We start from the raw sequence: 15,083 nt of genomic DNA, 5'->3' as shown, positions 1-15,083 counted from the left end.
ATTGATTAACCTAAAAAGTGCTGTAGGCCTAATAATAATAATATACACACGGAATCGAGTGGCGCGACGGGATAATCATAGTTCTGTAATACTATCAACGTTATCGTGAAGTATGATAGTGAGCTGATACACTTATATCTTTTTGGATCTCCCCACAGGAAAACATGTCTAACCATGGAAGTGGTAAGGAAAGCAACAGCAAGGAAGTATCCGGTGGACCGCCAAATGCAGGATCCGCCGCCAATGGAATCCTCGCACAGGAACATTCGTGCGAGATATGCGGAATGTCCGGACTGTCGGATGATGCCATGCGGGAGCATACCCGCCAGTGCCATGTGGAGGGGAGCGCTCAATGCCCATTCTGTGGGCTTAGTGGAGTTCCCGCGGCAGAACTGCTGCTGCACGTAAATCAGGCTCACTTGGACTATCTAACGCCGGAGAACGAGCTGATGAGCTTTATTGACGATCAGACGCCGAGGTATGTACTTTTAGACTTAAGGACCTTTTCTACAACATAGAAATATAATCCAAATAGGAAGAAAAGCATGGGCTTGCATTCTATTTTTGATGAGGACATTAAAAATGTTAAAGCTAGGGCACACCTATCGTGAGTTCTCGTATAGATTGTAGATTTGGTTAACGGATGTTAACATTTTTAATGCACCGTTAGATAGTTGTACGATCGGAATGCTAAGACTGTAACGTCTGTTTGTTCAGCTTTAATGTTAAGTTATGATTTTGATTTTTCACGAACAAGGGTTACATGGACATTTGGCCGATTTCACAATATTTGGCCAAAAGTCAAGGACCAAAAATTGCGTCCTTAACCCTAAAAGGGATACCTGGGGTCCATTGGACCCCAGGCGCCTTTCAGAGCTCGTCTTTGATGGAACACACTCAGCGAGGTGACGAAACTGAGGCCATAAAGGTATCCTTTTTAGGGTAAAATTTCCCGGTATTAAAAATGATTAAACTTTGTATATGTATTTTTGAAGTGTGTTCGGACAGTTTTACCCGGGCAGAAGAAAATAACTAAAGAAGATCAAATTTTGCCATTGAAAATTAATAGCTGAATGGCAAAATTTGTTATTGGTTTGTTATGAATAAGAGGCAGGGATGCCAGGTCAAATTTTCAAATATCTTTGCAAAGCACGCTTCATATTGTGGATTTGGTATAAAACTAATGTTTAAATTAAAATTCCTGCTATGTTCTCACTGCGCTCTATATCAAGTAATCCCGAGTAGAGATGAATAACACACCAATAACTAAAGAATAACATATTTTATCATCAAATCTAAATTTGAAATTCTTCAGTTTTTGTGAATAGGTCAGGATGATATATAAATAACAAAATATGCTACCATTGTAAAACTTGTAATTGGCGAGTTATTATTAAATAGTATAATAACATAACAATAACAAATGTTACTATCATGACTAGACATAGCGTGATGAATATTTATTTATGTCTACATCACAGACAAACAGACGTAACACTCTCATAATTCCCATCGTACACCGATTTATCGGTCTTTTTCAAAATATGATAGTTGGCCAACTGCCCACCCGTGGCGCTCGTATCGTTTTTGTTCGAGTTTGACGTTTGCTCAGTACAGCCACCTAGTTGATGGTCGGCCAAACTTAGTCCTTTTAGCATTGGGCGAATATGTTTCCGTGACTATGATTTGAATCGAAAAATGTTCGAAGTGTTTCGTCTGTTTGTCTGTGTCTACATGTTAATTTATTATCAGATTCCTCAAGAAAGTGTAGGGGGATTTCGGAGAAAATCTAACTTTAGGCCAAGCTTTAGGCAAATTTCGATGGAAATTCTTAAACATTGAATGTTATCTTCATTCCTGTTTAGATTCCACAAGGAGCTTCCAGAATGCACAAGCTTGTGGGATTCACCTAGGACTTTCATTCTAGGTCTTTCAGACCTCCAGGGGTCTGGAATCCCTTCAATTGTTTCTTCTGGGATTCCTCCAGTTTTTTTTGTTATTCCTCATGGAGCTTCCCAAGAATTTACTCAGTTCACCGGGAAGGCCTCCTGCAGTTTCCTAAGAATGTGTGCGCTACAGAAATTCCTCCAGGAGTACCTCGGGAATTACTTCCGAAGTTTCTAGGTAAATTTCTCCAGGAGTGTCCGAGAATTTCTCCAGGTGCTGTTACGGTTTGGCTTCGCAGTCTTAAGGGGTGATTGAAAACACTAGTTTTTGATTATTCCCGACGTTTCGGTCCGTTTGGGACCTTTTTCAAGGGTTCAACCTTTAAGGCTTTCTGGTAACAGTACATAACCTCTGTCGTATCCCCGAAAATTTCTCTAGGTGTTTCCCGCGAACCCCTCTATGGCTTCCCCACGAAAACCATGGAATTTCTTAAGAAGCTTCCGAAGCATACCTGCAGCATTTGTGGTAGAATTTCTTCAGAATTATCCTGTTCTCAATGATTTGACTGGATATAACTACATAAATTATCCGAAAATTTTCTCCAGAAGTTTCATTAAAATTCCTTCAAGAGTTCTCCAAGAAGTTCTCCAGCAATAATGCATGGTTCTCTCAGGATTTCTTTCGAATATTTCCCGTTTTTTTCATATTTCTCAAGAAGTTTCTCGGATTTATATCCAAGAGTTCCGCAAAAAAAAATGCGGGAATTCCTTCAGAAGATCCTCGGGAATTCATCTGTTGAGTTCCTTGGAAATTCCTCAAAGAATTCCTCGAGAATTCCTCCAGAAGATAATCTGGAATTCCTACAGCAGGCTCTTGGAAATTCCTCGAGGAGCTCCTCGGGAATTCCTCTAGGAATTCCTCTAGGAATTCCTTGGGGATTCCCCAGTAGTTGCTTGGGAATACCTCCAACAGTTTCACGCGAATTTCTCCTGGAGATCCTAGGGAATTCTTCCAGGAGTTCTTTGGGAATTCTCCCAGTAGTTTTACAGGAACTTCTTGCAGGTGTATCTCGGGAATTTCTCCAGGAGATTCTCGGGAATTCCTCCTAGAGATCCTCGGGTATACCTACAGGAGATCCACAGGAATTCTTCAAGCAGTTCTTTGGGAATTCCTGCAGGACTTTTTCGGGAATTCGTGCAGAAGTTCTTCGGGAATTCCTTCAGGAGTTGCTCGGATATTTCTCTAGAAGTTCTTCGGTAATACCTCCAGGAAATCCTTGGGAATTCCTCCTGGAGTTTCTCGAGAATTCCTCTAGGAGATCCTTGGGAATTCCTCTGAGAGATCCTCGGGAATTCTTCCATCAGTTTATTAGAAATTCCTGCAGGAGTTTCCAAGCAATTTCATCAGAAGTCCCCGAGAGTGTATCTTGGAGATTCCAAGAAATTCCATTAGATGTTTCATGGAAATTCCTTCACAAGTCCCAGAGAATTTCTGCAGGAATTTCCCGAGAATCCCTCCATAGATACCCCAAGAATATCACGGCGCTTCCTTTAGAAACAACCGAAGAATTATCTGGAAAGTCCATCCAGAACTCCAACCAAGAACCAGGAATTCCTGCAGCAATAATGCATGGCTCCTTGGATTTATTTTCAAGAGTTCCACAAAAAATCAACGAATTCGCGGTATTTCGGAAATCATCCTAGCATACCATGGAAATTCCTCAAAGAGTTCTTCGGGAATTCCTCCAGAAGTATCTCGGAAATTCTCCAGGAGATCCTCGGTAATTCTTCCAGAAGTTCTTCGAAAATTCTTCCAGTAATTTAACGAGAGCTCTTCCAGAAGTATCTCGGGAATGGGGCACGTTCGGTGTAGTACTAGATTTGTAGTAATGAGCTGAATTTTTGTATAGTGAGAAGGTCAATTTTCCGTTTCTGCAAAGAAATGGTGCAAAAGGCGTGGGCATTACGATTCCTTGCCTAATTTGATGCTGTTTGAGCAAAACTTTGGATAACTATGTTGTTTATGTTGCAAGAAATGGAGAAAACAACAACACTGTTGCCCAAAGTTTTGCTCAAACAGAATCAAATTAGGCAAAGAATCATAATATCCACGCTTTTTGCACCATTTCTTTGCAGAAACGGAGAATTGACCTTCTCACCATACTAAAATTCAGCTCATTACTACAAATCTAGTACTTCACCGATCTGTCCTATTCCTCCTGGAGATCCTCGGAAATTCCGACAGAAGATCCTTAGGGATTCCTCAAGCAGTTTTTCTAGAATCGCTCCAGGAGATTCACGGGAATTCCTTCTGGAGTTCCTCGGGAACTCCTCTTGGAGGCCCTAAGGAATTCTTCAGAGATCTTTGGAAATTCCTCCATCAGTTCGGCAGGAGTTCTTGCAGGATTTTCCAGGCAATTCCTATAGAAGTCCATGTTTCGACTAACAGGAAATTTCTTTAGGAGTTTCATAGAAATTTCTCTATGAGTCCTCAAGAATTTTTCCACGAATTTCCCGGAAAATTCCTTCAAAAATTTTCACCTGGTGTGTTGGTTAGAACACTTGACTATCACGCCGAGGATCTGGGATCGAATCCCACTCCCGACAAACTCACAAAAATGTGAGTTCTTCCTTCGGAAGGGAAGTAAAGCGTGGGTCCCGAGACGAACTAGCCTAGGGCTAAAAATCTCGTTAATACAGATAAAAAAAAAAAAAAAAAATTTCACGAAATTTACTTAGAAGTTCGCCAAGAACTCCTCCAGCAAAAACCATGATTCTCACCAGGTTTTCCCTAGTATTTTCATGTTTTTTTACCGAAAATTCCTAAGAAAATCCTCGAATTTATTTCCACAAAGAAATCCGAAAATTCCTCCAGGAGTTCCACGGGTTTTCCTCCGGAAATTCTAGGATATCCTCGGAAATACCTCCAGAAGATCATCGGGAATTCATCCAGGAGTTATTCGAGAATTCCTCCAGGACGCCCTCGGGAATTCCTTCAGGAATACCCACATATTTCCCAAAATTTCATTCTTCCACATGTTTCCCAAAAATTTCTCCAGGAGCTCCTCAGGATTTTTTCAGGAGTTCCTGGAGGTATCCAGTTTAACTTCTGATAAACTCTTGGAAGGTTTTTAGAGAATGTTGTGGGGGTATTCCCGAGAAAATGCTAGAGGAATTTTCGAGGATCTCCTGGAGAAATTCCCAAGCAGCTCCTAGAGAAATTCCCAACGAATCCCTTAAGGAATTTTCGAGGAACTCCTGGAAGTATACTCGCGAGCCTTTTGGAGAGATTTCGGAGCAACTCCAGCCAGAAATCTCGACGAACTCGTGAAGAAATTCCCGAGGAACTCCTTGAGGAATTCTTGAGGAACTTCTGGAGGAATTCCCGTAGAACTCCTGGAAGAATTCACTTTGAACTCCTGAAGGAATTCGCAAGTAATCCGTACAGGAGTTCCTGAGGAATTCCCATAGAACTCCTGAAGGAATTCCCGAAGAACTTCTGAAGATATTCTCGGCAAACCCCTGGAGCAATACCCGAGTAACTACTGGAGGATTTTTTGGGAAATTTAGGAAGGAATTCCCGAGGATCTCCTAAACTAATTCCCGAGGAAGTCCAGGAGGAATTCTCGAGGAAATCTTGGAAGAATTCTCGAGGAACTCCTGGAAGAATTCCGAGGAGTACATGGAGGAATTTCCTAGGAACTCCTGGAAGAATTCCCGAGGGACTTCTAGAGGTATACCCGAGAATCTCTTGAAGAGATTTCCGAGGAACTCCTTGAAGAATACTCGAAAAACTCCTGGATGAATTCCAGAAGCGAATCTGGAGGATCCTGGAAGAAGAACCGAGAAACTCATGGAGGAATTTTCGAGGAGCTTCTGCTGAAGAAATTCTCGGCAAACTTATCTGGAGGAATTTCCGAGAAACTCCTGGCAGAGTTTGCGAGGAGCTCCTAGAGGTATACGCGAAAATCTCTTCAAGAGATTTCCGAGGAACTCCTGAAAGAACATCTAGAGCAATTTCCGAGGATATCCAGGAGGAATTCCCAAGAAATTGTGGTCATCATATTTGAATCGTATTTTAACTAAAAACTAAATTAGGAATCTGTTAGTTTTAATACAAAAAAATGGAAACGTTTTTAATCTAAAATTATTCCAAGATTTGAATTATTGGGTTGGATCAACAAAATAAATATAATTTTTCAGCTTTCAAAAGTCTTCAAAAGTCTTCATCACATAATTGGAAATGTCTTCAATATGTCTTCACAGAAATAAATGTGTTCACAGAAGTTCAAATGTCTTCAAATTTAAACCCTTAACCGCCCGGGACGATTCTTTCTGACTTCAAATGGCTCGTTCTCCGAAACTAGGGCACCAAATTGCATTCGGTTTGAAGCATCATCAAGGGGAAGAGTGTAGCTTTACAATGGTTTGGCGGGGATCCCCCTATGACCCTCCCCCCTTTTCTGCGGGGCGGATCTAGGTGTGGCATGATCCGTAATATTACCATATGATCATAATTTCGACTGGAAAACAGCGTGTTATTGTCGTTGTTAGTGACAGATTATTCTAAACATGTAATTTCGGACCTGATTAGGTCAACCGGTTATCCGGTGACCTCGGAACAGGTTCTGGGGACCTTGGAATCTCCGGTAGAAATGGCCATTTTTCGATTCTAATAGAATCCTATCATGCGACACCTCAAATTTCACAGAATGCCGCGCGTAATCCAGTAAAACAAAGAAAAACTTTATTGATCGATTCTGGTCACCCGGTGACCTCGGAACAGGTTCTGGGGACCTTGAAATCTCCGGTAGAAATGGCCACTTTTCGATTCTAATAGAATCCCATCATGCGACACCTCAAATTTCGCAGAATGCCGCGCGTAATCCAGTAAAACAAAGAAAAACTTTATTGATCGATTCTGGTCACCCGGTGACCTCGGAACAGGTTCTGGGGACTTTGCAATCTCCGGTAAAAATGGCCATTTTTCGATTCTAATAGAATCCCATCATGCGACACCTCAAATTTCGCAGAATGCCGCGCGTAATCCAGTAAAACAAAGAAAAACTTTATTGATCGATTCTGGTCACCCGGTGACCTCGGAACAGGTTCTGGGGACCTTGGAATCTCCGGTAGAAATGGCCATTTTTCGATTCTAATAGAATCCTATCATGCGACACCTCAAATTTCACAGAATGCCGCGCGTAATCCAGTAAAACAAAGAAAAACTTTATTTATCGATTCTGGTCACCCAGTGACCTCGGAACAGGTTCTGGGGACCTTGGAATCTCCGGTAGAAATGGCCACTTTTCGATTCTAAAAGAATCCCATCATGCGACACCTCAAATTTCGCAGAACGCCGCGCGTAATCCAGTAAAACAAAGAAAAACTTTATTGATCGATTCTGGTCACCCGGTGACCTCGGAACAGGTTCTGGGGACCTTGGAATCTCCGGTAGAAATGGCCACTTTTCGATTCTAAAAGAATCCCATCATGCGACACCTCAAATTTCGCAGAATGCCGCGCGTAATCCAGTAAAACAAAGAAAAACTTTATTGATCGATTCTGGTCACCCGGTGACCTCGGAACAGGTTCTGGGGACCTTGGAATCTCCGGTAGAAATGGCCATTTTTCGATTCTAATAGAATCCTATCATGCGACACCTCAAATTTCACAGAATGCCGCGCGTAATCCAGTAAAACAAAGAAAAACTTTATTGATCGATTCTGGTCACCCGGTGACCTCGGAACAGGTTCTGGGGACCTTGGAATCTCCGGTAGAAATGGCCATTTTTCGATTCTAATAGAATCCCATCATGCGACACCTCAAATTTCGCAGAGTGCCGCGCGTAATCCAGTAAAACAAAGAAAATTTTTATTGATCGATTCTGGTCACACGGTGACCTCGGAACAGATTCTGGGGACCTTGGAATCTACGGTAGAAATGGCCATTTTTCGATTCTAAAAGAATCCCATCATGCGACACCTCAAATTTCGCAGAATGCCGCACGTAATTCAGTAAAACAAAGAAAAATAATTTTGATCGACTCTGGTCACCCGGTGACCTCGGCACAGGTTCTGGGGACCTTCGAATCTTCGGTAGAAATGACCATTTTTCGAGTCTAAAAGAATCCCATCTGGATGAATGGATGAGGAATTTCTGAAGATGGAATTTCCTAGAAGACTTCCTGGATTTTTATAGGATTTTCTGGAGTAATCCATAGTCGAAGTTTTGGAGTTTTTTTGGCGAAAATTCCTATAGGATTTTTTATGGATAATTATCTGGAGGAATTCCTGGAAGTATTTCTAGAGGAATTCCTGAAGGATTTTCAGGAGAAATATTTGGAGGAATTCCTTGATCAATTTCTGGAGGAATTACTGGAGAAATTTCTAGAGGCATTCTTTGAGGAATTTCTGGAGAAATATTTGAGGTTTCCTTGAGGAATTTCTGAAGGAATTCCTAGAATAATATTTGTATGATTTTTTTTTTTTGAGGAATCCTGAAGATATTCTTGAATGAGTTTCGGGAGAAAAGTCTTTAGAGTTTTCTGGAGGAATCCGTGGAGGAATTCCTGGAGGAATCTCTAAAGGAAATCTGGGAGGAATTCTTGCAGAAATTTCTAGTGGATTTTCTGGAGAAATACCTGAAAAAATTCCTTGGAGGAGTTTATTGAGGAATTTCCGGAATAATGTTTGAGGCTTCTTGAAGGAGTTTTTGGAGAAAACTCTAAAAAAGAAATTCCTGGAGAAATTTGTGGTGGAATTTCTGAAGAAATTTATGGATGAATCCCTGGAGGAATTCCTTTAGAAATTCCTGGAAAAAATCCTGGAGAAACTCCTGGAGGAATTTATGGAGGAATTCCTGTCAGAGCTCCGGGAAAAGCTCCTTCAGGATTTTCTGTAGAAATCCGTGGAGGGGTGGAAATCTTGGAGGAACTCTGGCTGGCAGAAATTTCTGGAAAATTCTCTGGATGAATCCCTGGAGGAATTCCTTTAGGTAATTCTGGAGGAATTTATCAAGGAATTTCTCCTGTAACCCTTCCTGAGGATTTATCTGCAGGAATTCCTGGAAGTATTTCTAGAGAAATTCCTGAAGGATTTTCAGGAGGAATTCTTGGAGAGTACCTTGAACAATTTCTGGAGAAATTACTGGAGAAATTTCTAGAGGAATTCTTTGAGGAATTTGTGGAGAAATATTTTAGGTTTCCTTGAGGAATTTCTGAAGGAATTCCTAGAAGAATATATGAACGATTTTTTTTTTGAGGAATTCTGAAGATATTCTTGAATGAGTTTCGGGAGAAAAGTCTTTAGGGTTTTCTGGAGGAATCCGTGGAGGAATTCCTGGATAAATCCCTAGAGGAAATCTGGGAGGAATTCTTGCAGAAATTTCTAGTGGATTCTCTGGAGAAATACCTGAAAAAATCTCTGGAGAAATTCCTGGAGGTGTTACGGGAGGAACTCCGTGAGGAATTTATTGAGAAATTTCCGGAATAATATTTGAGGCTTCTTGAAGGAGTTTTTGGAGAAAACTCCAAAAAAGAAATTCCTGGAGAAATTTGTGGTGGAATTTCTGAAGAAATTCATGGAAAAATCCTGGAGAAATTCCTGGAGGAATTTATGGAGGAATTCCTTTCAGAGTTCCGGGAGAAGCTCCTTCAGGATTTTCTGTAGGAATCCGTGGAAGGGTGGAAATCTTGAAGGAAATCTTGCTGGCAGAAATTCCTCGAAAATTTTCTGGATGAATCCCTGGAGGAATTCCTGGAGGTAATTCTGGAGGAATTTATCAAGGAATTTCCTTTTTCAGGAATTGCTCCAGGAATTCCTCGAGGAGTTCCCCCAGGAATACCTCCAGTAATTCCTCCAAAACCTCCTTCAGGAATTTATCAAGGAATTTCTCTATAAACTACTCCACAGAAATTCCTGCTGACATACAACCAGGAACTCCTCCAGGGATTCCTCCAGAAAATTTTCTAAAAAAATCGTCTAGTAATTCCTTCGGGACCCTCCATAAACCGCTCCGAAAGTTCCTTCAGAAACTCCTCCAGAATTTTTTCCAGGAATTCCTCCAGGTATACCTCCAAAAAATCCTTCTAAAATTTCTGCCAGAATTCCTCCAGAAAGCCTCTGAAGGAATTTTTGGAGGTGTTTATAGGGGGGTCCCGAAGAAATAATTTAACAATATTTTCTGGAGGAATCCCTGGAACCAAACCAGTTTTCTTTGTTTAATTGGAGGTATTCCTGGTATTTCTGCATCCATCATGTTATTTCATCATGCGACACCGCAAATTTCGCAAAATTACGAGAGTAATTCAGTAGAACCAATAGCTATACCACATGTATCACAAAAACACCTAGTCTAGTATACGAGATATTCAAATTTTGATTACTCTGGTCATCCGGTGGCCAGTTTTTCTTTGTTTTACTGGATTACGCGCGGCACTCTGCGAAATTTGAGGTGTCGCATGATGGGATTCTATTAGAATCGAAAAGTGGCCATTTCTACCGGAGATTCCAAAGTCCCCAGAACCGGTTCCGAGGTCACCGGGTGACCAGAATCGATTAATAAAGTTTTTCTTTGTTTTACTGGATTACGCGCGGCATTCTGCGAAATTTGAGGTGTCGCATGATGGGATTCTATTAGAATCGAAAAGTGGCCATTTCTACCGGAGATTCCAAAGTCCCCAGAACCTGTTCCGAGGTCACCGGGTGACCAGAATCGATCAATAAAGTTTTTCTTTGTTTTACTGGATTACGCGCGGCATTCTGCGAAATTTGAGGTGTCGCATGATGGGATTTTTTTAGAATCGAAAAGTGGCCATTTCTACCGGAGATTCCAAGGTCCCCAGAACCTGTTCCGAGGTCACCGGGTGACCAGAATCGATAAATAAAGTTTTTCTTTGTTTTACTGGATTATGCGCGGCATTCTGTGAAATTTGAGGTGTCGCATGATAGGATTCTATTAGAATCGAAAAATGGCCATTTCTACCGGTGACTCCAAGGTCCCCAGAACCTGTTCCGAGGTCACCAGGTGACCAAAATCGATCAATAAAAATTTTCTTTGTTTTACTGGATTACGCGCGGCATTCTGCGAAATTTGAAGTGTCGCATGATGGGATTCTATTAGAATCGAAAAGTGGCCATTTCTACCGGAGATTCCAAGGTCCCCAGAACCTGTTCCGAGGTCACCGGGTGACCAAAGTCGATCAATATAGTTTTTCTTTGTTTTACTGGATTACGCGCGGCATTCTGCGAAATTTGAGGTGTCGCATGATGGGATTCTATTAGAATCGAAAAATGGCCATTTCTACCGGAGATTCCAAGGTCCCCAGAACCTGTTCCGAGGTCACCGGGTGACCAGAATCGATCAATACAGTTTTTCTTTGTTTTACTAAATTACGCGCGGCATTCTGCGAAATTTGAGGGGTCGCATGATGAGATTCTATTAGAATCGAAAAGTGGCCATTTCTACCGGAGATTCCAAGGTCCCCAGAACCTGTTCCGAGGTCACCGGGTGACCAGAATCGATCAACAGTTTTTCTTTGTTTTACTGGATTACGCGCGGCATTCTGCGAAATTTGAGGTGTCGCATGATAGGATTCTATTAGAATCGAAAAATGGCCATTTCTACCGGAGATTCCAAGGTCCCCAGAACCTGTTCCGAGGTCACCGGATAACCGGTTGACCTAATCATGTCCGAAATTACATGTTTAGAATAATCTGTCACTAACAACGACAATAACACGCTGTTTTTCAGTCGAAATTATGATCATATGGTAATATTACGGATCATGCCACACCTAGATCCGCCCCGCAGAAAAGGGGGGAGGGTCATAGGGAGATCCCCGCCAAACCATTGTAAAGCTACACTCTTCCCCTTGATGATGCTTCAAACCGAATGCAATTTGGTGCCCTAGTTTCGGAGAACGAGCCATTTGAAGTCAGAAAGAATCGTCCCGGGCGGTTAAGGGTTAAGACAAGTCTTCACGTCTTCACATCTGGCATCCCTGATAAGAGCTTACACGGAACTACAAATCAACCCAAATTTAAGTTCTTTTGACGCAATCCCGCACCTCCGTGGAATTACTCAAATTTGCGTCAAACAGCGATAGTGGTCACTAGGTAAATCTCATTTGATCGCTGCAAAAATGTTCACCCAGTGGTAAGTTATTTTCACCCAGCGGAGGCCTTATTTGACGCAAATTTGGATTTAGTCAAGATAACCCAAATTTGGCTTCTTCCACGGAGCCGCACGGATATGTCGGTGCTTCTTTCTTCGTTTTTGACAACATTCGTGTGGGGTGAGGGAGAAAACAACCCAATGCTGTGTAAAAACTATAAGCTGTCAAATTTGAGTCAAAAGTCAAATTTGAGTTTTTAGAACTTATTCTTTGGGTTTAAATATTTTTCAGTGTAAAGAACAAAATAATAACTAACCTTGTACCGGAAAATAACTCAATGATAAATAATAAATCTATTTATTGTTTTTCTCTCTGACAAAATAAAATGAAAAATACCAAATAACTCATCAATAATACAATAAGTTATGATTGCAAAACATGTCATTGAGATGTTGTTTTAATTGAGATATTCGGAAGAACTTATTTTGTCATGTTTGCATTTATTGTTATTCAATAGTAACTCAGAAATAACAAATTTTGCAATGATAATATATTCAAGTTATTTAACGTTATTCATAAATGACATAAGAATGGCAAAATGAAATATCATGGCAGAATTTGTTATTATTTTGTCTTTGGTTTGTTCTTTGCCTCTACTCGGGATGCCGGCTATTTTCTATGGATTTATTTTGTTTTTTCTTCTTTTCAGCATTGACGGTGATTCTGATTCCATTTCCGACTGCCGCGGATTTTCTCCATCGATAACATCCGAGCTTCTAACACCGGTTTCAAATACCAACAATGGCAAACCAATAAGCATCAGCAATGGCAGTTCTTCAATGACCAATTCTTTCGGGCAACAGCAACAGCAACAGCAGTCAAATCTCAACGGTACCAGTAATAGTAGTCATCATAGCAAAATCAGTTCTTCGATGAGCACTTCGGCGACGAGCACCTGTAGTAGATCCAGTATCGGTAGCAGCCAGCAGAACGGCATTAGTAGCAGCAACGGTAGTACGAGTGCAGGAAGTAGCAGTAGCAATAGTCATTCGTCAGGAGCTAGCAGTAAGGTCAATCAACAGCAACTGTTGAACAATCATCCAACAAATCCTGAAGTGACGGTAACTAGTACAAGCAACAAAAGCTGTGATATGCTAAATGAAGGAAAAGAAGTGGTCATGAATGGAGGTGGTGCGGGATGTACCAGTGGTGTCGTGGCGGGAGCAAGCGGCACTTCTACCGCCCCCGTAAACGGAACGGGCGCCGGTGGTCAAGGTTCGCCGCTTCGGTCGCAACTAGGACTCAAGCTCAAATCTCACAAACCGATCGCAGCAACCACTGTCAAACCCAGTCCGTTGCAGTGCCTACTATGTCCTTACACAACTGAAAACCCGACCGTTCTAGAAGAGCATATAAATCGATCGCACTTTGACCCGCTAAGTCCTAGCATAAACAATGGAGCCAGTGGAAACTCCCACGTGGATACCCTGAGCGCTCTACAATGTCCCATCTGCGCGCGTACATTCGAATCCGGTTCGGATTTGGAGTTGCATGTGAACATTGAGCATAGGGATATTCTAAGTCCGGCGAAGGCCGATCGCCAGAACGGTGGTACGCCGGCAGCGGCGTCCGTCAACGGAAGCCTCACCGGCAGTCTTTGCCCGGTGTGCGGAATTTCGTTCGATCACATGAAAACGGCCGACATGGAAATCCACATCGAGAAACACTTCAGCAAAAGCCCGCAGAATCCGGCCTCCAAGGAACCGGACTTGGAAAAGCAGGCGCAGAAACTGCGCGAGCAGCGAGAGTTCGAAATGCTTCGGGCCCAGTACGGGATGGATGACCAGGGAAACTTCCGCGAACAGTCGGCGGCGGCCATGCAGAGGGCGGTGTACGCCGGTGAGATGAGTGTTGCCGATTACTACGAACGGCAGGTCGGATTGCGTGCGGCCGAATCGCACGGCGTGGACGATGGATCATCTTGCACAAAATCGGTTTCTCCTCGGGTGCTGGCACTGTCGTCCTCCTCGCCGAATGTGCTGAAGACGTACGTTTGCTCTAGTGTTGATCACTATGCATCCAGTTACGGGGATAAGGGTTGGGGTTGCGGTTACCGGAATTTGCAGATGATGCTGTCGTCACTGTTGCAGGTGAGTGGAAGTGATGTAACCGATTCGTTCCCAATAGGCCGTTTAGTCTGGGATAATTTGGGTAGGAGGACCTATTTTGGACACTTGCTGCTATATCGCAGTCAATTTTGAACCAATTTACTTAATTTTTGAGAGACACGATGAGATCCGTACAGTATCTTGAGTGTTGGGAAATTTTAAATCGATGTTCGTAACATCGATGTTTTTGTTTTGATTAATCTATTATTTGAATCGATGTTGAAGCCCCACAAAATCGACCGGATCGTTTTGCCTTTCTCGTACACCAAGGTGTACCGAAAGGCTATATGTTCACTCCAAAAACGAAAATTTGATAGAGCCTCCGGAGGGGTCAAGTCTTATATACCAATCGACTCAGCTCGACAAATTGAGGTGATGTCTGTGTGTGTGTATGTGTGTGTGTGTGTATGTGTGTGTGTGTGTATGTGTGTGTGTGTGTATGTGTGTGTACAAAAAAACTCACATCACTTTTTGGCAGTAAACCACATCCGATTTCAATGACCGACGGTTCATTCGACGCGGAATCTGGTCCCATTGTTTCTTATTGAAAATGGTTCGGATCGGTTCAGCCGTTTCGGAGATATGGCCATTTAGGTGTTCCGGAACGGTACCCCAGGAAGGGACCAGATATGAAAATGCATCAAACCTATACATGCGACACATCAAACCACGGCATTTTCGATGACCTGATGAGCGGTAAGCAGAAAAATAGTCTAAGACCATATCTGAACCGGTAGTGTTCCGGAACCGGTTCCGGGTGTCCCGCCGGAAGTGGCAAATATCAAAGTGAACCAAACCCATGCATGAGACACATCAAACCACGGCATTTTCGATAACCTGATGAGCGGTAAGCAGGAAAATAGTCTCAGATCATATCTGAACCGGTAGTGTTCCCGAACCGGTTCTGGGCGT

General features: G+C 42.3%; 1 protein-coding gene across 1 annotated transcript in view; it reads left to right on the top strand.

Moving 5' to 3' along the window:
* Positions 1–15,083, top strand: part of LOC109407206 (zinc finger-containing ubiquitin peptidase 1) — a 35,392-nt gene that overhangs the window by 8,521 nt on the left and 11,788 nt on the right. Inside the window, exons 3-4 of the mRNA XM_029859005.2 lie at positions 159–478; positions 12,713–14,153. Of these exons, the coding sequence (XP_029714865.1) occupies positions 165–478; positions 12,713–14,153 (1,755 nt within the window). The 5' untranslated portion in view covers positions 159–164. The remainder of the gene's footprint in view (positions 1–158; positions 479–12,712; positions 14,154–15,083) is intronic.

The sequence above is a fragment of the Aedes albopictus genome, chromosome 2, assembly GCF_035046485.1.
Source record: "Aedes albopictus strain Foshan chromosome 2, AalbF5, whole genome shotgun sequence".
Classification (NCBI taxonomy): domain Eukaryota; kingdom Metazoa; phylum Arthropoda; class Insecta; order Diptera; family Culicidae; genus Aedes; species Aedes albopictus.
Note: the sequence above shows the minus strand (reverse complement) of the source record. Positions and strands in the feature narration are given on the sequence as shown.